At 34.8% G+C, this 23,383-nt stretch overlaps 4 protein-coding genes across 4 annotated transcripts; all 4 read right to left on the reverse strand.

The window, feature by feature from the left end:
• Window positions 1-410: 410 nt before the first annotated feature.
• LOC148313831 (myrosinase 1-like) lies at window positions 411-4,830 on the reverse strand. The gene is made up of 7 exons (XM_088257719.1): window positions 4,796-4,830; window positions 4,614-4,711; window positions 3,969-4,541; window positions 3,540-3,634; window positions 3,149-3,457; window positions 2,066-2,304; window positions 411-632 (listed from the first exon to the last, which is right to left on the reverse strand). The coding sequence occupies exons 1-7, from the start codon at window positions 4,828-4,830 to the stop codon at window positions 515-517; spliced, it is 1,467 nt and encodes a 488-aa protein (XP_088113845.1). The 3' UTR covers window positions 411-514.
• Window positions 4,831-7,169: 2,339 nt separating this feature from the next.
• LOC148313832 (myrosinase 1-like) lies at window positions 7,170-12,305 on the reverse strand. The gene is made up of 7 exons (XM_088257730.1): window positions 12,298-12,305; window positions 11,083-11,186; window positions 10,069-10,641; window positions 9,896-9,993; window positions 9,204-9,512; window positions 8,302-8,540; window positions 7,170-7,440 (listed from the first exon to the last, which is right to left on the reverse strand). Exons 1-7 carry the CDS (start codon window positions 12,303-12,305, stop codon window positions 7,323-7,325), a joined length of 1,449 nt encoding a protein of 482 aa, XP_088113856.1. The 3' UTR covers window positions 7,170-7,322.
• Window positions 12,306-13,755: 1,450 nt separating this feature from the next.
• On the reverse strand, window positions 13,756-16,785 carry LOC148313833 (myrosinase 1-like). The gene is made up of 7 exons (XM_088257740.1): window positions 16,736-16,785; window positions 16,402-16,505; window positions 15,696-16,268; window positions 15,515-15,612; window positions 15,132-15,440; window positions 14,769-15,010; window positions 13,756-13,873 (listed from the first exon to the last, which is right to left on the reverse strand). Exons 1-7 carry the CDS (start codon window positions 16,783-16,785, stop codon window positions 13,756-13,758), a joined length of 1,494 nt encoding a protein of 497 aa, XP_088113866.1.
• Window positions 16,786-17,090: 305 nt separating this feature from the next.
• Window positions 17,091-23,032, reverse strand: LOC148313834 (myrosinase 1-like). The gene is made up of 6 exons (XM_088257754.1): window positions 22,921-23,032; window positions 21,662-22,234; window positions 21,474-21,571; window positions 18,918-19,223; window positions 17,731-17,969; window positions 17,091-17,208 (listed from the first exon to the last, which is right to left on the reverse strand). Exons 1-6 carry the CDS (start codon window positions 23,030-23,032, stop codon window positions 17,091-17,093), a joined length of 1,446 nt encoding a protein of 481 aa, XP_088113880.1.
• Between the last annotated feature and the right edge of the window lie 351 nt (window positions 23,033-23,383).

The following is a 23,383-nucleotide window of genomic DNA, read 5'->3' on the forward strand; positions in this document are numbered from 1 at the left end:
TCAGGCCTATAGTATGTGAAAAAATACCATTTAACCATAAAATGATATTTTTATGACTGATTTTTTTTCAAACTTTTTATATCCGCCATTACTGATGATTTTTCGCGTACCACCAACTATCCACTCGCGTACCACCGGTGGTGTGTACCGATTGCCAACCTGTGGTACGTGTGTACCACAGGTTGGCAACCGCTGACTTAAAACAACCTATGACAGGTCAAAAGCCCCGTTAGTACCCTTACTTCAATATTTTTCTTCATCTTTGTTAAGATGTCATTATAAGTTTTATTATCTTATTTTTACTCTGCCAGGCTGTCCTCTGAACAGACCAGGAAAGGAACCAAGGAGTGTTTTAGAGTGGAAAGCGAGGAATAGGGGTAAGGGTGCTGTGATTCCTCAGGTGAGTGGAAGAAGACCAAGAGACTCTATCGTGAGTTGGATAAGGTCAAGTTGTCAAAGTTTTTTGTGCATTTATTATGTATACCTACCAAATGTAAAAATATTATTCTAAAAGTTAATCTCGTTCGATCATTCTGTTCTTAATTATATCTTTATAATATTTAGCCGAGCTTCTAGGAGTCCTTGTTCTTTCAGGATCATTAAAGTCCACTTCATAGATTCCAAAACGCTGCCTGAAATTTAAAACAATTAAAATATATCATCAATTGACAGAAAATCATGAATTTGCAAAAACTCACTCCTGGACACGTTAACGTTTCCTGTACTGATCATCCAAAAATTACATATGATCCGAAGTGGGGTACAAAAAGACCCCAGTTCATATTTGTATGGAAATCATAGTACGCAGCTCACAGCAAGTGCCAACTAGCCATAGAAGGCATGTCTTTTCAAACGCGCAGCTAAGCACTGACCGAACGAGACGGAAACGACTAGCAAGAGGCCGAAAATCTGATCAAACGAAACCTGAATAGTCTTATTGTCTCACTTTCTCCTTATGGTAATACCACATTTATTAGAGTGGAGACTTTTTATCTGCTGTTTTTTTTTTACAGCAGATTAAAAGTTAAACTCACGGTATTGACTTCACACATATCAGACGGGTATTTTTTACGCCTGCAGACCGATGGCAACGGGTTTTAATACATAATTGTGTACATATAATTAAGACCTTAAAAAAGAGATTGGTATATTATATGCATATAAAAACATTGGATAATTTTTTCTTTTCTGCCTTTGAAATGAGGCCGGTGTAGAAGGTAAAAATATCCTTCCCGTCTTTATGCATCAATCAACCGAACGGGTAGAAACACCTTTCCCGTCCTTTGTGTGTTACAATATGTGAAACATTTAACAATTTGAAATTATAAAAATGAAAAAGCTAAAATTTTATTAACCGGATCCACGCGGCTCGCATAACCGTATGTGTTTTCACAAAACATTCCCTGTACGCAGCTGACATAACTGTTTGTGTTTTTACTTTACTCCAAGATTCAAACCTCAGTTCAACTTGGAGGGATTTTTTCATGGTGTGGAACTTTGGATAAAATAATACGTCAATCCTTGGCCTTATGACATCTGTTGAAATATCTGACTAATAATTTGTAACATCACAAGGATAAATAAAATAACAGATCCCTGATTTTTCTTGCGGTCGGTAATTAGTCCGCGCCATAATCATGCCCTATATCTGTCTCACTCTCGACGCTACGCATCACCAGTGGGTAAGAGTGACACACATTGCTTGCTTTGATTTATTTATCTTACGATCTTATTTGTTTATATTACGATATATTTCAAGAATAATGTGACACGAGTGTATTATAGAGTACCAAAAAGGCACAATGAATCCCATTGAACGTTTTTGTTTAGGAAAATAAAGCGTTTGTTTCTTAATTAAATACATGATAAAAGTAATCATTTAAAAACCGACAAAATACCGCCGCGCACGGGCGTCTCTCAGGAACAAAGTGAACGCGGTCAAAAGGTTAAATTTTAAGATTACAAAAAATATGAAGTAAGTAACTCCTATATTAAAGTTAACAAATTAAAATTCATATTTTATAGGGGTTGCGGATAAGGGTGAGAAATATATAAATCCACTTACGAATAGCCCATCATCCACTCAAAGTTATCCATCAGGGACCAGACGGTGTAAGCTGATACCTGGACTCCTTCTTCCATGGCTTCCAACATGGCATTCAAGTATTGCTTCAGGAACAGTACCCTATCGAGATCGTCAAACCCCTCATTGTCAGCGTAACCATTCTCAAAAATAATTATTTCAGGGTTGTTGTACTCGGCTTTGATCCAAAGTAAAAGTTTTTTGAAACCCCATGGAACAACCTGGAAATCACAAGATATTTTCTTTAACTAACTAACATCACGCCGTTTCACCGCAGGGGTAGGTAGAAAATAAAACGTCACACCGCTCTGGCTTTGCCTCTTTTACATTTATGCATACCCGCCAATTATTCCAATTCATGAAATGACCACTTTCGATGTCAATTTTTCCTCGCCTTATATATTTGTTTAGCCATTTTTTCCTCACTTATTCATTCCATATGTCCAAACCATCTCAACACACCTTGCTCAATTTTATATCTCGGTTTGTTACAATTCAATCTATGAAGAATTTATGTAATGTATTATCATACTCTTTGCGTGTTTTTATTTTATACACAAATATTTTAATTTCATACTGTTTTCGTGACCCTAAACGGCTCATTTTTAAAAATAAGTATCAAATTGTGGTAGAGCGGGTTCGAACCCAGAAACTGACTCAGAGTCCGCAACACTAACCATGGGACCACAACCCAGTCTAGCAAATTACTTCACGAAAGCATACAGCTGACCATTCAGTATTTTCAGAATTGCAACCTGGCAACCGTTGATATAATAAAAATAGCCCACCGAGCATTTTCTGCAGTTTTCTCATATTATAAGAGCAAAATCTGAGAAGATTCTCAATATTGTAGTATTTTTTTTTATTATTAATAAACCATAAACAACTATCCCTTCTGAATTTAACACTAGATATAAATGAAAAACCAAACCTTTTTTAAGCAAGGTAAAAAAGAATCTAACGGCTAATTAAAATAACAATGATAAAAATTGATTCTTTTGTTTTTATAGATAGGAAAGAAATTATTTTCCAAATTTAGATTTTTATGTTTTATTTTTAAATTACCTTTAACCACTCAGTTGTTGGGGACCCCGGCCATTCTTGACTCTTATATTTCACAGTACCGACGTCCTCATCAAAAGATGGACTCACAAATTCATCATCCGGTCCGGCCGCTTTACTCACTGTCGAGGTGTAGTGGTTCAAACCGAAGAAGTCGTATGTTCCCTGAATGTACTCCACCTCATCAGGAGTGAAGGAAGGGAGACGAGAGGAACTGTACCCTTGTTTCTCACTGAACTCAGAAATTCTCTCCTTCATCACTTTGGGATAGTCTCCCTCTTCAGAGAAAATCGGATGAGTGAACCAACCAAACTGAAAGTAAATCACGGATTCTTTAAAAAAGCACTACATAAAAGAAAATTAACAATTGCAAAAAAATATATATGTATCTTACGGCAAATTGTAAATCTCTTTGAGAAGCTTCTATATCATCATCAGAATCTGAATGCGGTTCATACCAATCAGAGCTCAGAGTTAAGCCGATTCTTCCTACAGTACAAAATTCAATTTGAATTGTGTCATTGTGAAATTGTTCAAAATATAGTAACATTATATTTTGTCTATTAAAAGCATCGATAACTTTGTGGTATGGTAATAAAACACTCTCCTTATCATCCACTGTAATTTGTGTAATACCAATTTTTTTAACTCTTTTTTGTGACAGGTCAGGCGTCAGCTTCAGGTCATTAAAATAAAATTATTATGGAATGATTTTCCGAAACCGGTAATCAGAAATAAGAGTTTACAAAAGTGGTATTATACAAATTAAACAATGGATGATAGGGAGAGAGTTTTATAGTTACATTATTTTTTGTCATTTTACCATTTTGCTTCGGTCTGTATGTTTCATCATAAAGGTGATACGCCCTGGCGTGAGCCTTAATAAGTGTATGCGCGCACAGATATTCGGCTATGCCGGGCATGTGAACAGCGGGAGCCTTGCGAGCGACTCCGTATCCTTGATAACATACGACATATGGCTCGTTGAAAGTCAACCACTCCTTCACTCTGTCACCGAAAGCTTCAAAAATCACCCTGGCGTAATCCGTGAAGTATTTCTCCAGCAATGGATTAGGCCAACCTCCTATTTCCTGCAACGGCTGCGGCAGATCCCAGTGGTACAGAGTTACCACAGGGGTGATACCATTCTCGATAAGAAGGTTGATGAGGTTGTTGTAATAAGCGATCCCATCAGCGCTGATCTTGTTGTCGAATCCAGTCGGGAGAATCCTCGACCAGGATATAGAGAATCTGTAGTAATTGACACCCAGTTCATTCAGCATCTCTATGTCTCTGGCATACAGGTTGTAAGAGTCACACGCAACATCTCCCGTATGTCCTCCAAACACCATATTTGTATTGTGGGTGAGGCGATCCCATATATTCTCTCCCTTGTCTGAAAAAAGATGTTTAGTTGCATCACACACTCGCCCTGTTAAAAGTCAGTTATTTTATTCTTTTATTTTACCCGAAGCATTCCAGCCGCCTTCTATTTGATAGGAAGCTGCGCCGAAAGTGAAATCATCTGGAAATCTTCGGTGAGTTGCATTATCTTGACTGTAAGCACTAGAATAAAAATTTAAGGAAAAGTGCAGCTATCATCACATCCTCGTATTTTTATACATATTTCTTTTACCATAAACTCTTTACTTGTAATCATAATATGGTCTCTGGTAGGTCAGCATTATACATATAGAGCAGTGTTCCGCAAAGTGTGTGACGCAGAACACTGGTGTACCTTGGTGATTAGTTGGTGTGCCGCGGAAAAAACCCTAGTTTTGTGAAGATATTAAATAAACTTTCTTATGATATTATATGTTTTCACATTATATTTTGATAATAAATCGATATAAAAATAAACTTTGTTTTTTTTCTTTGGTGTACCTTGAACAGAAAAAGTTTTCGGATCACTGATATAGAGTATACAGTACCCTGTGGAACATATCTTGCTTTCTTGCTTAGGATATTTTATAATTTCTGCAAGAAATGGTTTGAGGAGGGAAGCTTTTTCTTAATTTTGCAGAGCAGACCTCCAAATCACACTCCATCAGTGCTTGCACAACATAGAATGTAAAAAGTTAATGGTCTACAAAGTATGTATGAATATAATTCATTTTGACAATTCTTAAACGTTTCTTACTATATACGCTGTAGATATATAAATGACCATTTTTGTAGTAATAAATATTTAATTGATTTTTACGTAATTTCATTACATTAAAATAACAAGTTGAATAAGGTACGTACTTGGAAAAAAATGCACACAAGATGATAAATACTTGGACTCGATACATTTCAATTAAAATTAAATTACGAGTTAAATGTACTATTTTGATAAGTATTTATTTATATACCCACTCAAAATAATTGATTATGATAATCAATTAAAGGTTGTTTGCCCTATCTCTTTATCTGTATGATAACTTTGTTTAAAAATATCAATTTCAGATATTTATCTGATTATATTTGTAAACCTTATTTTATAAAACATCTTTCCTGATTTGGAAATGTACTTTTCTCAACGTACTGAAAGCTTTTTGATGCCGTCATCACAAGTTAATGTACCACTGTACATTATATACATATACATAAAATACACAAGTATTTTATGCATGTGTTTTGTTATTTTTTGACATCCCATCAAAGATGAAGAAGAACATGGAAGTCTGGGTATTTACGGGGCTGACGACCGTCATAGGCTGGTTTAAGTGATCACTTTACACACGTGTAACATTCACCAGTTCTACCTATTATTGACAACTACACTACTCAAATTCTTGGAAGTTCTATATATATATATATATATATATATATATATATATATATATATATATATATATATATATATATATATATATATAAATATATATATGAGCCAATTAAGAAACATTGTTATTGAATTACTAGAACTTCACTAGAGACATCTATAGGTGAGACGAAAAGAAGCTTTTTACTGAGCAGAAACTCTTATCAGTATGTGAGGTCCGAATCCTAGATTATAATCACATACATGAGAAACGCCAGAATATATCATTTTCATTTTTATTATTTTAACTTATAATTTGACCAGTTAATTTATTTATAACATTTGGAGTGTGTCCAAATGCTTGTTCACAAATCTAGATTATCTCCAATTATAGGAGTTAATTTTTCATATTATTTTTTTGACATCTCATCAAAGATGAAGATGTGTTTTGTGTTTAAAAACCAAAACTCTTATCAAAACTCCCCCAATGTCTCTCTTTCTGTTTATATAATGTATTTATATATTTTATCAAAAAAGCAATAAAAGAAATATGATGTTTTAAAGTCTTAAGTCATAAAACCTCTCGGGTCCACATACGAGTATATTATAACAACAAAAATACAATTTACAAGTATCGGAAGCAGTTTGCAATTAAATTGTACACATCATAAACGTATGTAAATCATGTTTTGAATATTGAAAGCATTAACTTTGTGGATCATATTGATATATTATTTCGAGAAATAAAAATACTTTATGTTCTGATCCACTCACATTTTTATTAACCAACTAGTTTCGGCAACAACCTGTTGCCCTCTTCAGGGTTACATTTATTACTAAATATATATATATAAGATGTGGTCCGCGAATTCCGAAAAATTGTTATTATTAAGACATCTCATGTGTTTTAATTCTTTAATTCTAATGTTAAAGCAACGCGATGTTTTTCCAATATAAAATGCATTGCAATCATGGCAAGTTAATTTTTAAACCCCCGATTTATTTAATTTATTATCCCCTTCCTTGCTTTTACCCCTCCTTAAAACACCATTACCCCCACCCCTACCCTTTTGAAACCCAACAACTTGTAAACTGTTTATTTTTATATATATATATATATATATATATATTTAGTAATAAATGTGACCCTGAAGACGGCAACAGGTTGTTGCCGAAACTAGTTGGTTAATAAAAATGTGAGTGGATCAGAACACAAAGTATTTTTATTTCTCGAAATAATGTATGTAAATCAAGTTACCCTTGATCTGCCTCACCTTCATACTTACATTGTGTTCATTGGAGAAGTTGCTTATTATCCAGAATTCAATACAGGTCAGTAAAACAATAATTTATTAAGAAATTGTGTTTATTGAAATAAATAAAAAATGTTGAAAGATCAAAAGATCTTCAATGTACAATTACACATTATTTTTAAACCCTTTCGATAGTTCTGGTTCTGATGAGGTCGTTGAAGTACTTCACTGAAGACTTTGCCGTTCTCCTTCTCTGCGGGTCATTGAAATCCACTGAGAAGAGTCCGAACTTTTCCCTAAAATAAAAATATTATTAGCTAATTGATAAAATGGTTGAAGATAATCAAATAAAAGTACAATAGTACAACAAATAAAACATGGGAGATGCGATACCCACATTGGCTATCCTTTTTTTTAATTATTTTGTATTTTACATTTCGATATCAATACATACGTATATATTGTTCTGTTCAGCCCCTCTGAGTCACCTGATGTAGCTTGTTAGGGGAGTTTTCAATTTCAGAAACAATTGAGAAATATTTTTCAGTGGGTTTCAACCCTATGATAAAATTTAGTAAGCTATTAACACTCCTTAATTCATTGATTATTATTTTTTACCTGTCTCCAATTACACACTTGATTAACGAAATTGACAATAAATGGGTCTCACATTGTAGAGCGTGTGTTAATTATTTTATTTATTTGATATTAGAAATTATGCCACATAATGTCGATCCAAACTCAACGCTAGAGCTGCCGTAATAAATATAATGTTGAGCCAAACTTCACTAATTAAGCTTTCTAGTAACATAAGACATAGGAAATAACGCCAGAGGACCCCCAATGCCGCGAATACCTAAGCGACTTATACGAGGACATGGGCTGCTCGACGTATGAGGAGCTGAAGAGGGTTTCGGAAAATAGACTAGAATGGCGAAGGAGATGTCATCTGTTGCTGCAGACCAATCCGCAGGATTGAGACCAGAGAGAGAGTAACATAGTATTGTTTCATCATTTCTTATAAGATATTAAAATTAACACATCTTTCACAGGGAGAGGGGGAGATCAATCCATAGTTTCCATATGACATCTGTTTTCGATTCGAGTTGAATCAACTTTTTACATATTTGTATACGTTAATGATAGTTAATGCTTACCTGTATCCTCCTAACCACTCGAAGTTATCCATGAGACTCCACGCCGTATAAGCTGAGACCGTAACACCCTCCTCCATGGCATCCAACATGGCATTGAGGTAATGGTGGTAATAGCTGACTCTGTCTGCGTCGTCAGTGCCTCCCAAGTCCGAGTAACCATTCTCAAAAATGATGATCTCCGGGTTTTTGTATTCGTCATTCAACCAGTGAAGTAGTTTGGTAAATCCCCACGGCACAACCTGAAAATGATCACAATTCCTGCTCAGAACATTCTTAAGGAAAGGACCTTGTGATTACATTTTTATCATACTACTTCCATCACGCTATTTCCCGCAGGAGTAGGCAGAGAATATGGAACACCATACTCGTCTGTCCTGACATACATCCCTAGCTTCCTTCACATCCATACATCTTATCATACAGGCTCTCCGGTTACATAGACTTTTGAACCTAAAATCTGGATCAATCACAACCTAAAAATGACGAGATTTTAGGTTCTGATTGATCTGGTCATCCCAAGTCTTTTTTTGCCATCCTCGTTTTGTTCTCCTATTCACATTTGCCAGATATATTTTCTTAGTCATTCTCTCACTATCCATTCGCTCCACATATCCATACCACCTTAAAGAACTGTTCTTTATCTTTTCAATTATCCCCAGTTCAACCTTACAATCCTCTCTAATATCTCAATTTTTAATTTTATTGTACATTAATATTCCACACATTCGTCTGAGGAAATATATTTCAACAGCATTCACTCTGTTTTCATCCTTTTTTTACCATCATATTCCCTTATCTGTTACGCTGTTTAACACTTCGTTATCTACATATTTCCTTGAATTCAAGTACTCTCTTATCCCTTTCTGTATTCTAAATTAGATTATTGAAATTATTGATCATACCTTCAACCAGCTAGAGGCGGGAGATGATGGCCATGAATCAGGCTGATAATCGACAATTCCCAAATCCTCCCAAAAAGACGGGCTTCTGAAATTGTCATCGGACTGTCCCCCTCTGCTCACTGAACTGGTGTAGTGGTTCAAGCCGAGGTAGTCATACGTTCCCTTGATGTACTCCACCTCCTCGCGAGTGAAGGTAGGAAGACGAGAGGAAGTGTAGCCTTGCTGAGAACTGATGGCGGCTACGCGCTGCTTCATCACGGCGGGATAGTCTCCTTCTTCTGAATAAATCGGGTGAGCGTACCAACCAACCTGCAAAATGATAATTCAAATCCTAAATAATAACATCCGGGTCAAAAATGTCACTAATTGATTTGGCAGTACTAAGTGGTAAATCTATGCATTTTTAAATTAAATTTTACTTGGGAAATATCACTATTTCTTAAAATGTATTGTGACACATGTTTCGATGCATTCCGCATAAATTTTCACACATTTCGCCTTTTCTAACCGTTCTGGCATTGATGATTTCATTAATTGATTTGGCAGTCGCCTAATCGCAAAAAAAGCCAAAATGTTTCATACAATGTGGAATGTATTATTATCAAACACTTTAAGAGATAGTGGTATTTAGCAAGTAAAATTTTAATTAAAAATACAAAAAATTGTATTCTACTATATAGGTATATACAAACTGTGAACTGAAGAGCACGCTCAGATGCTTCACGATCCGCATCAGAATTAGGATTTTCTGGTTCATGCCATCCTGCGCTTACGGTCAAACCAACTCGTCCTGTTAAAAAACAAAAATAGTTAAGCACGGTTATTTTTATGATCATAATATTAACTTTGTTTAAAATTGTTTTACCATTCTGAGTCGGTTTGAAATCATCCTCGTAAAGGTGATAAACACGTGCGTGAGCCTTTATCAATGTATGTGCGCATAAGTAATCTGCAATCCCTTGGTAATTCAACACCGGGGCCTTTCCATCACCTCCGTACCCAGATTCGCAAATCTCGAAAGGCTCGTTGAAGGTCAACCAGTCGGTGACCCTGTCCCCGAAAGCCGTGAATGCGACTCTCGCGAAGTTGGTGAAGTATCCCTCCAGTAGGGGGTTGGGCCACCCTCCGATGTCTTGCAGAGGCTGCGGGAGGTCCCAGTGGTACAAGGTTATTGCCGGCGTGATGCCATTTGCGATAAGTAAATCGATGAGTTTGTTGTAGTAGGCGATTCCGTCGGTGCTGATCACGTTGTCTAACCCTGTCGGGAGGATTCTCGACCAGGATAAGGAAAAGCGGTAGTAGTGGACGCCGATTTCTTTCAGCATCTCCACATCTCGGGCGTAATTATTGTAAGAGTCGCAAGCGATGTCCCCGGTATCGCCTTCACTCACCAGGTTAGTAGTGTGAGTTAACCGATCCCAGATGTTTTCACCCTTATCTGTAAGACAACAATTCGCAATTGTCATTTGATTGATGCCATTCAGTGAGCAACAAGTAGTTTTTTCAATATTTTTTTTCAATATACATTTATATTACAAGATACATATATATTAACACATTGGTAACGGCAAAGTTTGTTAAAGAAATGTTATTTGGCGCGGGCGATTTTAGATCGCATTGAAAGAATGGTGACTTTTAGTCATATTATGAAACCAGAAAAAAATCGATAACATTTTCGGTTAAGATGAGACCTATCTGCTGCACAGCAAAGCAAACGTGACAAGAAAGAAATTTAAGATGTGTTTTTTGTATATGAAGTTGAAGGTAACCAAAATGCACAAAAATGTGCACACGGCCGCAACATACAGTTTCTGAAACTCACACATATTTGCATGCCGTAAACAATGTATTAATAATATGAATCATTTTATTTATCTACCTGCTGCATTCCATCCGCCCTCTACTTGATATGAGGCGGTGGCGGCCCCGAAGAGAAAACCTTCCGGAAACACGCGATGAGTTGCATTGTTCTGAGCGTGTGCACTAAGAAATATCAAAAATTAATATTATTGACAACATTTTGAGTGTGTCAAAATACTTTATCACTAATCTGGATTATCTCCAATTACAGGAGTTATTTATCATTTTATTTTTTGACATCTCAACATAGATGAAGAAGAATATGGAAGTCCGGGCATTTACGGGGCTGACGACCGTCATAGGCTGGAACAATTCATCAATTCTACCCATAATTGACAACCACACTACTCAAATTCTTGGAAGTTCTATATATGTAATTCAATTTTGAAACATAGTGCTTGAATTGCTAGAATTTCAGTAGAGACATCTATTGGTGAGATGAAATTATTTACGGTAAGCCCTGTAAATGCCCAGACTTCCATATTCTTCTTCATCTATGTTGAGATTTAAAAAATAATATGAATATTATTGTATATTCCTACCATGTCATCTATTTTTTAGTCTGAAAATTACTAAACGAGAAATTAAACTATAAACAAATTAACAAATTATTAAAACTGTACTTTTTTTTTAAAGTAATAGAAATAAAAAAAATATATAAAAAAAATATATATATATAAATATATATATATTTATTATTATTTTTTTTTTTTAATTAAGTTAATGTTTTAAAGTAGACTTTTTTTCAAAAATAATATTATTTTTTTTAAGTTTCACTTACCTTACAAAGAGTGCACCAAAAAGAATAAGAAACATCATCATTCTGTGGTACAGAATCAACCTCTGATTAATTATTATTGTGAAATAACTTTATATACTTCTGTGCATATCACATTTCCAACATATCATTATTTTAAATCTTTTTATCATTTTTCGCTATCTTATTTTGATGTTAAAGATCCATTGTTGATGAATAATCCCATTAATTATGTAATCTATTTTATACTTAAATAATAAAAAGTTAGGAAGGAACCTTGAACTTGATGTTTATACAACAAAAAAATACCTGTATTCTAGAAAAAATAATGTCACTGGGTTGAAATTCAAAGATTTTTTGTTGTTTTATAACATTTTGAGTGTGTTAAAATCTTTTTTTGCAGATATTTTGTAGCACATTTTATAAAACTAAAACTTTTATTTTTTGTACTTTTCTCCAACTGGTTTCGATTAGCACCTTGTCATCTTCAGGAATGGATATATCGAGTTGAATTACATTTCCCTCCCCGAAGATAAGGTAAATATTAAAGTTAGTCTGCCTCCGTGGAGTAATGGTTAGTTAGCTACCATGCTGGAGGTCCTGCATTCGATTCCCATGGGAGGGGGGATTTATTATTACCCTGGACTGATTCCTGAAGCGCAGGAGTGATCACAGCCATTATCTAAGTAACAATCAAGATATCACTGCGTCAATATGATGCAGTGCGCTACGCACCATTGGATATGGATAAGGGTTAGAATATTAATAATAAAGGAGTTACCCTAATTCAAAGAAAGAAAATATTAAAAAAAGATCTGTGAGTATTCAAAGATTTAAAATAAAGCAAATATAAGATTATTCTAGTGATAGAATTGCCTTTTAATTTCTTTTTCGAATTTCTATCGATGTATAGCAAAATAGGATGAAACACTCTCCTCATCATTCATCGTTCACTTTGTGTATTATTCCCAAACTGGTAGTCACGAAGTAATATTTTTTAAAGTGGTATTACATAAAGTGAATGATGAGTGATAAGGAGAGTGTTATATAACCACACCAAAAAGTAAACAATGCTTTTTATGTACAAAATATAAAATAGAATGCTGTATCTTCTTGAATTTATAATATTACCAATACTTACAACCTCTTATTATGAATTATGAATTTGAATTTTTCATACAAAACCATATTTAGCTTTATGAAAAGTAGAGAGAAAAAATAAATTAAGATTTCGTTTTATTTCATTAATTGATTCGGCCATCACTTTGTGGTAAAATGTATCCATTTTTAATTGATATTTTCCTTAGTAAATACCGGTGTTTGAAAGAACATCGAAAAACGTGTCACAGTAGATTTTAAGAAATAGTGGTATTTACTAAGTAAAACATTAGTAAAAATTTCGTTTTATATTTACATAAATCGTCAATTTTCAGTTGTGCATGTTTTCGGAATGCCCAGAAAATGTACTATATCCCAGCAAAAGCGGCATAATTTTAACTAAATATTTACCCGCTACAGGGCAGAAACGGTTGTTTTTGCATTTTGAAGAAAAGGTATTGTTTTATTCTTTTTTTAAAATAAACTAAATATTTTTTAAATGGAGAAAAAACCTTCAGGTTTTACCTTAAAAGATCTGTTACACAGTAAAAAGATCAATAAGTGGCTTGATATTCATGTTTAATACTTTTCATTTTATTTTCAAACTTTAAAAACGATCTCCTGGAAAATTAAGTTTTTTGATTTATGACGTTCTTGAAAGGAGTGAGCGATATGTGATAATGAAATGGGAAATCAAAAGAATATTATGTGTAATATTTTATTTCAAGTAATTTAAGCAGTTTAAAAAATACAAATCAGTATACATGTTCATGTTTTTTTTATGTACAGAGGAATTAGGGTCAGCAGATGGAATGGAATACTTTTTTAGTCGTTTTCTTATACTCTTTCTAAAGTTTTGTTGATAATAAGGTCTTTGAAGAATTTTGCTGAAGCTTTTGGTGTTCTCATTCTTTGGGGATCATTGAAATCAACTTCGTAGAGTCCAAACTTTACCCTGAAATAATTTTAGTTATATAAACCGTAAATTATACATTAACAACTAAATTCTATAAATAAATATATATGTTCATGTGTTCAAAACTAAATATGAAAGAAAAAAAAAACAGTTTTTATGTAAATGTACTTTCTCGTAAACTGTCTACTAAAACCATTCTTTCTCAGTGTAATCTTTCAGTATCCAGTAATCAAGGCAACCTTTTAAAACTCTTCACACTTTCAGTGAGAGTCGCATCCTAGGCAGTCAACTGATATTGGGGTTGTTCTTTGATAAATACCGAACATAACTATATTGTGTTCCTAAATCCACCATTATTAATGGCGTTTTTTTTACTTTTTTTTTCTCTCAAATGTAACCTCTTGTCACTCTACAGTGATATACTGATGATAGCGCCTATGTACATCTATCAATGTTCCGAATTTAAAAAGTAAAATGCTATCTTTATTTAATCAAAAAGGAATTGCTAGGAATCAAAAAGAGTTCAGCACATTATTAAAATTGTTGAAAGATAAGACAAACTCAAAAATAGTACAATAAAGGTCTAGTCGTGCATAAAGTAATGTTAATCTTAAATCGATTAATAGAAAAACAAATACACTACAGATAATTCATAAATTATTACACAAATATAAATTATGGAGGTCCAAATTTTAGGGCAGTTGTGAATAAGAGAACTTTATAGCCAAATGCAACATAGGTGCACTGATATGCATCGCTTTACATTTTGTATTAATATTTCTTACAAATCGATAAATATGGATTTTGAGAAAAATTTCAAAAACTGCAGGTGTGGTGTTGTGTCAAATGTTCTCTCACAAATAAAAGGTAAGTTGGATTCAAGTTACATTTCTCGCCTGCATTACATGTGTATTTTTTAAAAATAAATGCTGACCTGTATCCTCCATACCACTCGAAATTGTCCATGAGACTCCACGCCGTAAAAGATGTCACAGACATAAACTCATCATATATGACATCCATCATGGCATTCAGGTAGTGCAGGTAATAGGTGATTCTATCTGCGTCATCAATGTTTCCCAAGTCCGAGTAGCCGTTTTCAGTAATCATAATCCCTGGATCTCTATATTCGTCCCTCAACCATATGAGAAGTTTTCTGAATCCCGACGGCACAAACTAAAAATGATAACATAGAAATTTCAAAAAATGTATGCTAATAGTTTTCTTGATAAAATAACCACATATTCATCCGCCATTCTACGCTACATAATACTGCGTAAGAAATATTGGATCATACCTTTAACCAGCTAGAAGCAGGAGATGACGGCCATGAATCAGACTGGTATTCAACTATTCCCAAATCTTCCCTGTATGATGGGCTCGGGAACTGGTCAACTTCCCGTCCCGCTCTACTTATAAAACTGGTGTAATGATTTACGCCGAGGAAGTCAAATGTTCCCTTGATATACTCCACATCCTCGCGAGTGAAGGAAGGAAGACGAGAGGAAGTGTAACCTTGCTGCAAACTGAGAGCGGCTATGCGTTCCTTCATCGCAGGAGGATAGTCTCCGTAAGCTGAATAAATAGGGTGAGCGAACCAACCAATCTAGAAAATGAATAAATTATGTCAACATTTATAAGATTGATTAAATATATAGAGTAATATTTGTATGCACTAACTGAGAACTGAAGAGCAAGCTCAGCTGCTTCAACATCTGCGCCGAACCTTGGATTTTCTGGTTCATGCCACGCTGCGCTTATGGCTATGCCGATTTTTCCTATTAAAACATATATGCGTATACCAAAACTTGTAAAAACTGTATTTGCAATATCATTTGACTTCTGACAGTTGTCGTCTTACCCTTCTGGATTGGTTTGAATTCATCTTCGTAGAGATGGTAAACTCGCGCGTGTGCCTTTATCAAAGTGTGTCCGCATAAGTAATTTGCGACTCCGGGGTAATTCAATGCCGGGGCCTTTCTGTCACTTCCGTACCCGGATTCACAAATTTCAAAGGGCTCGTTGAATGTCAACCACCTGGTAACTCTATCTCCGAAAGCTGTAAATGCAACTCTCGCAAAGTCCCTGAAGTATCCCTCCAGCAGAGGGTTGGGCCACCCTCCGATGTCTTGCAGAGGCTGCGGGAGGTCCCAGTGGTACAAGGTTATTACAGGTGTGATACTGTTCGCGATGAGCAAATCTATTAGTTTATTGTAGTACGCGATTCCATCAGGACTGACTTTATTGTAGAATCCATTCGGGAGGATCCTCGACCAAGATAAGGAAAAGCGGTAGTAGTGAAAGCCGATTTCTTTCAGCATCTCCACATCTCGGGCATAATTATTGTAAGAGTCACAAGCGATGTCTCCAGTATCGCCATTACTCACTAGATTAGTAGTATGAGTTAAACGATCCCAAATGCTTTCACCTTTATCTACAAATATTTTTACTGTTTTACAAGAAGCAAGACCAAAATTTAAAAAAAAAATAGTTTTAGTCTACAAATACTTTTATAATAACAATTAGTAATTAAAATTAAACTGCACATTGTTATTTTACTCAGTTACCTGATGCATTCCATCCACCCTCTACTTGGTACGCGGCAGTAGCAGCTCCGAACTTAAAACCTAATGGAAAGATACGATGGGTTTCATTGTGCTGAGCGTGCACACTGAAATAAATTTATAGACTGAATTAAATTATCACCAATTTACCACGAATCATATCACTAACAAAGCACTAAATAGCAATAAAATTAACAAACATTCAATGATGAAATATCTAGATTTTCTGTGGTGCTGGATAATTGGATGACAATTCAAATAATTGTTGGAAATCCTGTTTTTCTTCTTTTGAAATAGAGTATTAAATTCACACAATAAAATAAAAAATGTTTCATACCTCACGAAGAATGCGGCGAATAATATAAGAATGTTGACAAGTTGTATCATAATTAAACATCTGATTAATGAATATTTAAAAATTACTCGTCATTGTATCTTCAGAAAAGATAATTTTGGCCTTTATCAAAATTTAGCTATCTTAGTACATTAAATATTGATCGTTATTAAATACAACTGCAATAAATTTTATGTAATTCTTTAATTCAGTTATTACATTGTAAGTTACATTATAACTCAGTATATTGTATTTAAAAAACATATATTTATATTTACTCCTAAATGGATTGAAATTATGAAATAGCATAAATTTATTATAACAAAAATTATATGAAAGAATCTTGACAGTGACATCTTTAATTCCTTGCCAACAACTTTGTTTCGATAACTTCACTGTAAAATTTGGCAGATATCCTTGGAATCCTTGGTCTATCGGGATTGTCAAAATCTACTTCATAGAGTCCAAGCATTTCCCTGCAAAAAATAACAATTTTTAACCTTGAGCATTATTACAAGGGTTCTGTACCCCCAAAAAATCCATAGACTTAGTGTATCCATCTTTGAATAATTCCATTCACCCATGGATGACTGCATCTTCCAAAGATGTCTTTTAAGTTTCATGAACTATTTTGGATAAGTTGGCCAGAAACATTATGTTTCAGAATCTATGAGAGAAATTGGCAAAATAACTATGTATAGCTTCTATACTAGTTTAAAAAATGTAGTGAAGTACTCCATGAAGACCCTATATCAGTGCTAGAATTACTTTAAAGCGATAAGACTCCCATTTAATAAATATTCATTTATTTCCTTTTTGGCATCTTTAACTTCCTAATAATACTAATCGCCAACCGGTTTCAAAATGCCAAACTTGTTATAAATAAGAGCCCAAAAGTTAAAGTTATCTTTACTAAATTTATAATGCCTTATCTTTTCGCTGTAGTTCCAGCCCTGAATTGGTTATACTTATTTTATGACAACTTCGGAATGTCTTACGTATATCTTGCCATCCACTCAAAGTTATCCATGAGACTCCAGGCCGTATAGGCTGTAACATTGACTCCTTCTTCCATGGCATCCAAAACTGCGTTCAAGTATCGGTGGTAGTAATCGACTCTCCCGAAATCGTTTACCCCTTTGAAATCTGTATATCCATTCTCAAATACGATTATTTCTGGATTATTGTATTCGTTTTTCAACCATACCAGAAGTTTTCTGAACCCCCACGGAACTGTCTAAAATAAAATGAAACATTTTTGTAATATGAATTAGTTGATTTAAATACAATACTTCCTTTCTTTCATTATTATTTATCAATTCACTCCTTCCTGTATTGTGTATAAAATACTGCGTGCCAGACTGCCTCAGAAGCGAGATAATAGTGAACTATTATCTCGCTCTACTCTGCCACAGATCATGGAGCCATTGGCAGCACTTCCGGAAGTCACCAAATGAGACCATTCAAGCCAAAGTTTTTTATTTTCATTAAATTTTGTCCTTCATCTTATTTAAGTTTATTATTACTTCTTTTCATTTTTACTTATTATATTCAATTCATTGTATCTTTATATTGTATAATTTTGTACGCTTATAAACCGTAGAAGATTCCCCACTCACCTCAAGGTTTGGAATAAATAAATATAAATAAAATCATTAATATAGGAATGTTATTGTTATTATCCTTCTTCTTTGTCCCATAGTGCATGATAGTGCATCTGGCACCGGATCTGATTGATGATCTATTAACTTGATCATTAATTATATTAAGGCAATGTGATCAGTGCTGCCTTCCAGATTCTTAAATTTAGGAATGGAATTTATTTTATTATATGTACCTGTATGAATTACGCAAGTGAAGGACATAATCCAAAATATTGACTTCACCAAACCATAATCCAAAAGATGGAAAGAAAGTTGAGAGTGGGAAGAAAAAGTATGTCATGGATGAGGAACATCAGGAACTTGACAGGTCTTAAAGGAACAGAAACCGGTAGAGGTCTATGATAAACGCAAATGTCCGAATACTGATACAGCTCCGAAATAAAAAGTTTTTTGATAGTATAACATAGATTGTCATTTAAGTAATGACTTGAGAGACAGTAAAAGCAATATTACAAGAAACTAGAATTTGGTTGTAAACCAAGGCGATTTACATAATTTTATTCAAAATATTATGCATGTACCTTCAACCACGGGGCAGCGGAATCTGGCCAATCTTCTCTTGTAAACTCAATTATTCCAACATCATCCCAATAAGAGGGCTGAGGATACTGGTTTGGAAGTTCCACAGGTTTATTTATAACTGTTGTATAATGGTTCAGTCCGAAGAAGTCAAATGTTCCTCTGATGTACTCCACCTCCTCGGGGGAGAAGGAAGGAAGACGAGAGCTGGTGAAGCCTTGATCCTGGCTCCTTTTTCCAATTCTTTCTTTCATGACAGCCGGATAATCTCCTGTTTGTGAGAAGATTGGATGACCAAACCAGCCGACCTTAAGAATAAATATTTTTTTCTTCATGAAACAAAGTCCTCGGAGGAGCGAAGGTATCACAAAAACTTATTAACTAACAAACACTCTAGTAGTCTTTATCCTGCCTAAACACAAAGACAATATATATATATCATATTTTTTAACAATATTTTGAGTCTGTTAAAATCTTTATACACAAATACTGAGTTAAACCCTCCAATAGTCGGTTATCAAGATTTTTATTAATATTTTTAGTTGTTTCACACAAACGTCATGTATAGATTATACAAATAACATCATAGACTAAGCTCAAATCGAGGTGCATAGTTTACAACCCCCCCTTCCCTTGTTCAAGATAATTTTCTGTAATACTCCAGACCCTCCATTCCTCATTTAAAAGAAATGAAAAAAGTTCAATAAGGGAATATGGAAGTCTGGGCCTTTGATATTAGCTGGTTTAAGCGATCGATTTATTAACTGTGCAAAAATCAGTCTACACATGAGTGAACAAGTGAACTATTTGAATTTTTGTAAAATATAAACATAATGAGACCTTTGTGAAGAACATTGGTTTCCCCTTATGACAATTTCCCATTTTACCTATTATCTTAATATTTCACCCTCGTGGATTCACAATCCAATAAATAAAAATCCTTTTTTTGTTGTTGTTAGGTCAAGGGATCTTGCATCCCTTGTCATTGCGACCATATTAGGTCTATTGTGATCTCCCTCTGTATCACAGCTCGCTCTCAAGTCCTACATGAGTCATGTAGCTCACGACCTGTCTTGGTAGTAAGAGCTTCACCTTCTCAGAGTCCAGCAGTGGTCCTCCAAGGATGTGACTTCGTTTGCGAGCGAGTGCGTCACAATTATAGAGAATGTGGATTGATGTTTCGTTATCCTCCATACAAAATCTGCACACTGGGGAATCATGTAGTCCAATTTTTGTCATATGTTTCCTCAGTCTGCAGTCTCCTGGTTAGGATCCTTATTTGTTTTTGCTAAGCTTTAGAGCTTCTGTGGTGAATTTCCGCGATTACCCCATGATCAGTTCCTTTACGTGTTTCATCCCTGAGTTGTTGGACCAGATTTCTTAGCTCTTTTTGTCCATGGCCCAGTTTTTTAGACTAAACTTGATAGTGTGAGAGTGTAGTAATCCTACAGGCTAATTAGCCTTACCTCCTCGAGTGGTAGGAGGTAGGGCTAATTGGCCTGTAGGATTTAGGCTGTGACTTATTTTTGTCCCCAGCTTTGGGTATGTACGTTACCCTAACCCTAGTCCAGTCGGATGGTATATATCCCCACGCAAAGCTTACTCTGAAGATTTTACTGGCAGGATACTTTTTTCCCCTTGCTGCAGTAAGGCAGGAAAAATGCCATCTTCCTCTTCAGATTTCTATGTTTGAAAGCTATTAATAGCCCACGAAACCTGATTGGATCTGAAAATCTCTGAAGCTCTCCTCCAGTCTACAATGTCTGGTTTGGACTTTTTTGTAGTCTGTGCGTGTAGATTGTCAGATTCAGGGGTGGTATCCGAGCCTGGGAAGTGAACCTGTGCCATTAGCCTCAGGGTCTCTTCTATGTTCTCTGTAAAGGTCCCATCGGGTTTCCTTGCATTTTCATTGCATTTAGCTCTATTAAAGAGTCTTCGGGATTCTCTTCTTAGGGAATTCAATTTTTCATTCCACCAAGGTACCTTGCGGTCAATATATGCATTCATGATGCTCGAATTGAGATCCCCAACTGCTGATTCAATCTGTTTGACTGATTTAACAGCTTTAGTTACATTTATTATGTTTTCCTCCAACTGGTGCCTGTAGCTGTCCCATTTAGTGGCCCTGGGGTTCCGGTATGTTTCATTTTCTCTTTCCTGATTAGAAAGAACATTGATCCTGATGTATCTGTGGTCTGACATAGTTATATCCCCACTAACACACCAGTCTCGTGTGCGGTCTATTAGTGACTCCGCACAGAGAATTAATAGCGTTAGGAGGTAATCATAAAGTAACTCACCTCTATGATTGGTGTCTGTGCTGCCCCAGGTAGTATGATGGGAATTACTGTCACAGCCCAGGATCAACTGAGCTTCCTGGTCTACGCAGTAGTCCACTACTGGAGCTAATTGTAATGTTGGGTCATCTTTTCTCCTGGTAAGTATGCAGAACATATTACTATTCTTTGGGATTCCTGTCCAGGGATGCTGCTACCAGGTCATCTGTGCGGATTTGACTCCCCCCCAAGAAAATACATTTTAAGAATATAAATGCTTACTGCGAACTGCAGAGCTCTCTCAGAAGCTTCAAGATCGGCACTGGAATTTTGATCATCTGGTTCGTGCCAGTCGGTGTTCAAAGTTAAACTTATTCTTCCTACAAAATAAAAAAATCTGATATCTTGCAAATTGTGGATTTGTTTATCAATATTCCATAAAAAACAATAATAATTTGACTGTATCGCACCTTTTTGTAGTGGTTTAAAATGTGTATCATAAAGATGGTAAACCCTGGCATGAGCTTTCAGTAATGTATGTGCGCAAAGATACTCCGCAACTCCCTGAAAGTTTAATGCCGGAGCGAGGATTTCCGCTCCATACCCAGAACGACAAACTTCAAACGGTTCATTAAATGTCAGCCAATGTTTTACCCTATCGCCAAAAGCTTCAAAAACTACCCTGGCATAATCGGTAAAATATTTTTCCATCATTGAATTAGGCCATCCCCCTATGTCTTGTAACTTTTGTGGCAGATCCCAGTGAAACAGTGTTATAAATGGCGTGATGTCATTCTCAATCAACAAGTTGATCAGATTGTTGTAATATGCGATGCCATTGGAACTGATCTTGTTGTCAAATCCTGTTGGAAGGATCCTTGACCAGGAAAGTGAGAATCTATAGTGATCGACACCGAGTTCCTTCAGCATTTCAACATCTCTGGCATACTGGTAATAGGAGTCACAAGCAACGTCTCCATTATCATTGTTTGCAACAAGATTTGTGTTATGGGTCAAGTGATCCCAAATATTTTCACTTTTATCTGTAATTACATAAAAAAGGAGCTTATTGTATTTATTTTTAATTGTTTATTTGACAGTCACCAATTGGAACCCCTCTAATCCGACACCTTTGGGACTAGGAGTGTCGATGTACAAAAAAGGTCTGATTATCAGATAATACAGAAAAATACTGATTTACACTAAAATAAACAATCTCTGATCTCAAAAGTGATTTTGTATTATTCTTATTCTTATGGTGTATTATTCTTTATATCAAAAACATTGCAAGAAACCGCAAAAAAATTGTTATTGTTTTTGAAAAAGAGCAATACATATACAATAATATATACGTGACATATGTAATATGACGTAATATAGTTGGGTAGGCGCTCGGCTGCGAAACTGGTTCGATTCCCGCCAATTGCAAAATGAATTCAAGGAAGATTTATTTTCAATTGGTCTGGGTGTTTGTGATGTATTTTTCACATTTACCTTTCCTATCCTTACTATCCTGCCTGCAGACAAGCCTTTAAATGTAGAGGCTTTGAGGTTTATTCCTTTTTATAAAAAATAAAAAAATATTTAAAACATAAAAATTGGAAGTAGTCTATTGAAAAAAATCAGCTATAGATTTTTGTTGACGGTCGAATCAACCAGAGTGGCAAACCAGCCAAGGGAGGAAGAGAAGAGTTCTACCGTATTGCAGATTAATTAAAAATATATAAACCTGAAATGTTCCATGCCCCTTCTATCTGATAAGATGCAGTTGCACAACCAAATTTGAAATTATCTGGAAATCTACGATGAGTTGCATTGCTCTGAGCCTGCACACTGCACATAAGAAAGATATCTTTATTTAATGATACTTAAATAATGACATATTTTATGCAATAGTTTATAAATCTTTTTACCTTATAAATAATGCAAAAATAATAACCAAGCACTTAATAAAACCCATGATCACTGATAAACATTTGTAGGTATGTAAGAAGTGCTTCATATAATCTTATCAATCTTGTTTATTAAAATCAGTTTTTATTTAATAAAATAAATATTTAATAAAATAATAAGATATTTATGACATCGTTTATTATTTATGATTTTTATATTCATATACTATTATTTATAATTTCTAACAGTGTTTTATGAAATTAAAGTTGATTGAAAATGATTGATATCAAATATATTTT

The sequence above is a fragment of the Brachycentrus maculatus genome, unplaced genomic scaffold (assembly GCF_059751285.1).
Source record: "Brachycentrus maculatus isolate JH-2025_06_01 unplaced genomic scaffold, ASM5975128v1 h1tg000005l, whole genome shotgun sequence".
Lineage (NCBI taxonomy): Eukaryota > Metazoa > Arthropoda > Insecta > Trichoptera > Brachycentridae > Brachycentrus > Brachycentrus maculatus.

Bases quoted from the DNA above. Each gene is read 5' to 3' on its own strand.
- LOC148313831 (XM_088257719.1), bottom strand. From the start codon at position 4,830: ATGCTGACCTACCAGAGACCATATTATGATTACAA. The intron at 4,712-4,795 runs GTAAAGAGTTTA...TTTTTATTCTAG, and splicing joins AGACCATATTATGATTACAA to TGCTTACAGTCAAGATAATG. The intron at 3,458-3,539 runs GTAAGATACATA...ATTTACTTTCAG, and splicing joins AAAGAGATTTACAATTTGCC to TTTGGTTGGTTCACTCATCC.
- LOC148313832 (XM_088257730.1), bottom strand. The intron at 9,994-10,068 runs GTAAAACAATTT...GTTTTTTAACAG, and splicing joins TTTCAAACCGACTCAGAATG to GACGAGTTGGTTTGACCGTA. The intron at 7,441-8,301 runs GTAAGCATTAAC...TTTTTATTTTAG, and splicing joins GAGTGGTTAGGAGGATACAG to GGAAAAGTTCGGACTCTTCT.
- LOC148313833 (XM_088257740.1), bottom strand. From the start codon at position 16,785: ATGATACAACTTGTCAACATTCTTATATTATTCGCCGCATTCTTCGTG. The intron at 15,441-15,514 runs GTTAGTGCATAC...TTCATTTTCTAG, and splicing joins AGCTTGCTCTTCAGTTCTCA to ATTGGTTGGTTCGCTCACCC. The intron at 13,874-14,768 runs GTCAGCATTTAT...AAATTATTTCAG, and splicing joins GAGTGGTATGGAGGATACAG to GGTAAAGTTTGGACTCTACG.
- LOC148313834 (XM_088257754.1), bottom strand. From the start codon at position 23,032: ATGTGCAGTGTGCAGGCTCAGAGCAATGCAACTCATCGTAGATTTCCA. The intron at 22,235-22,920 runs GTTTATATATTT...ATGTAATTACAG, and splicing joins AGGGGCATGGAACATTTCAG to ATAAAAGTGAAAATATTTGG. The intron at 17,209-17,730 runs GTAAGACATTCC...TATTTTTTGCAG, and splicing joins GAGTGGATGGCAAGATATAC to GGAAATGCTTGGACTCTATG.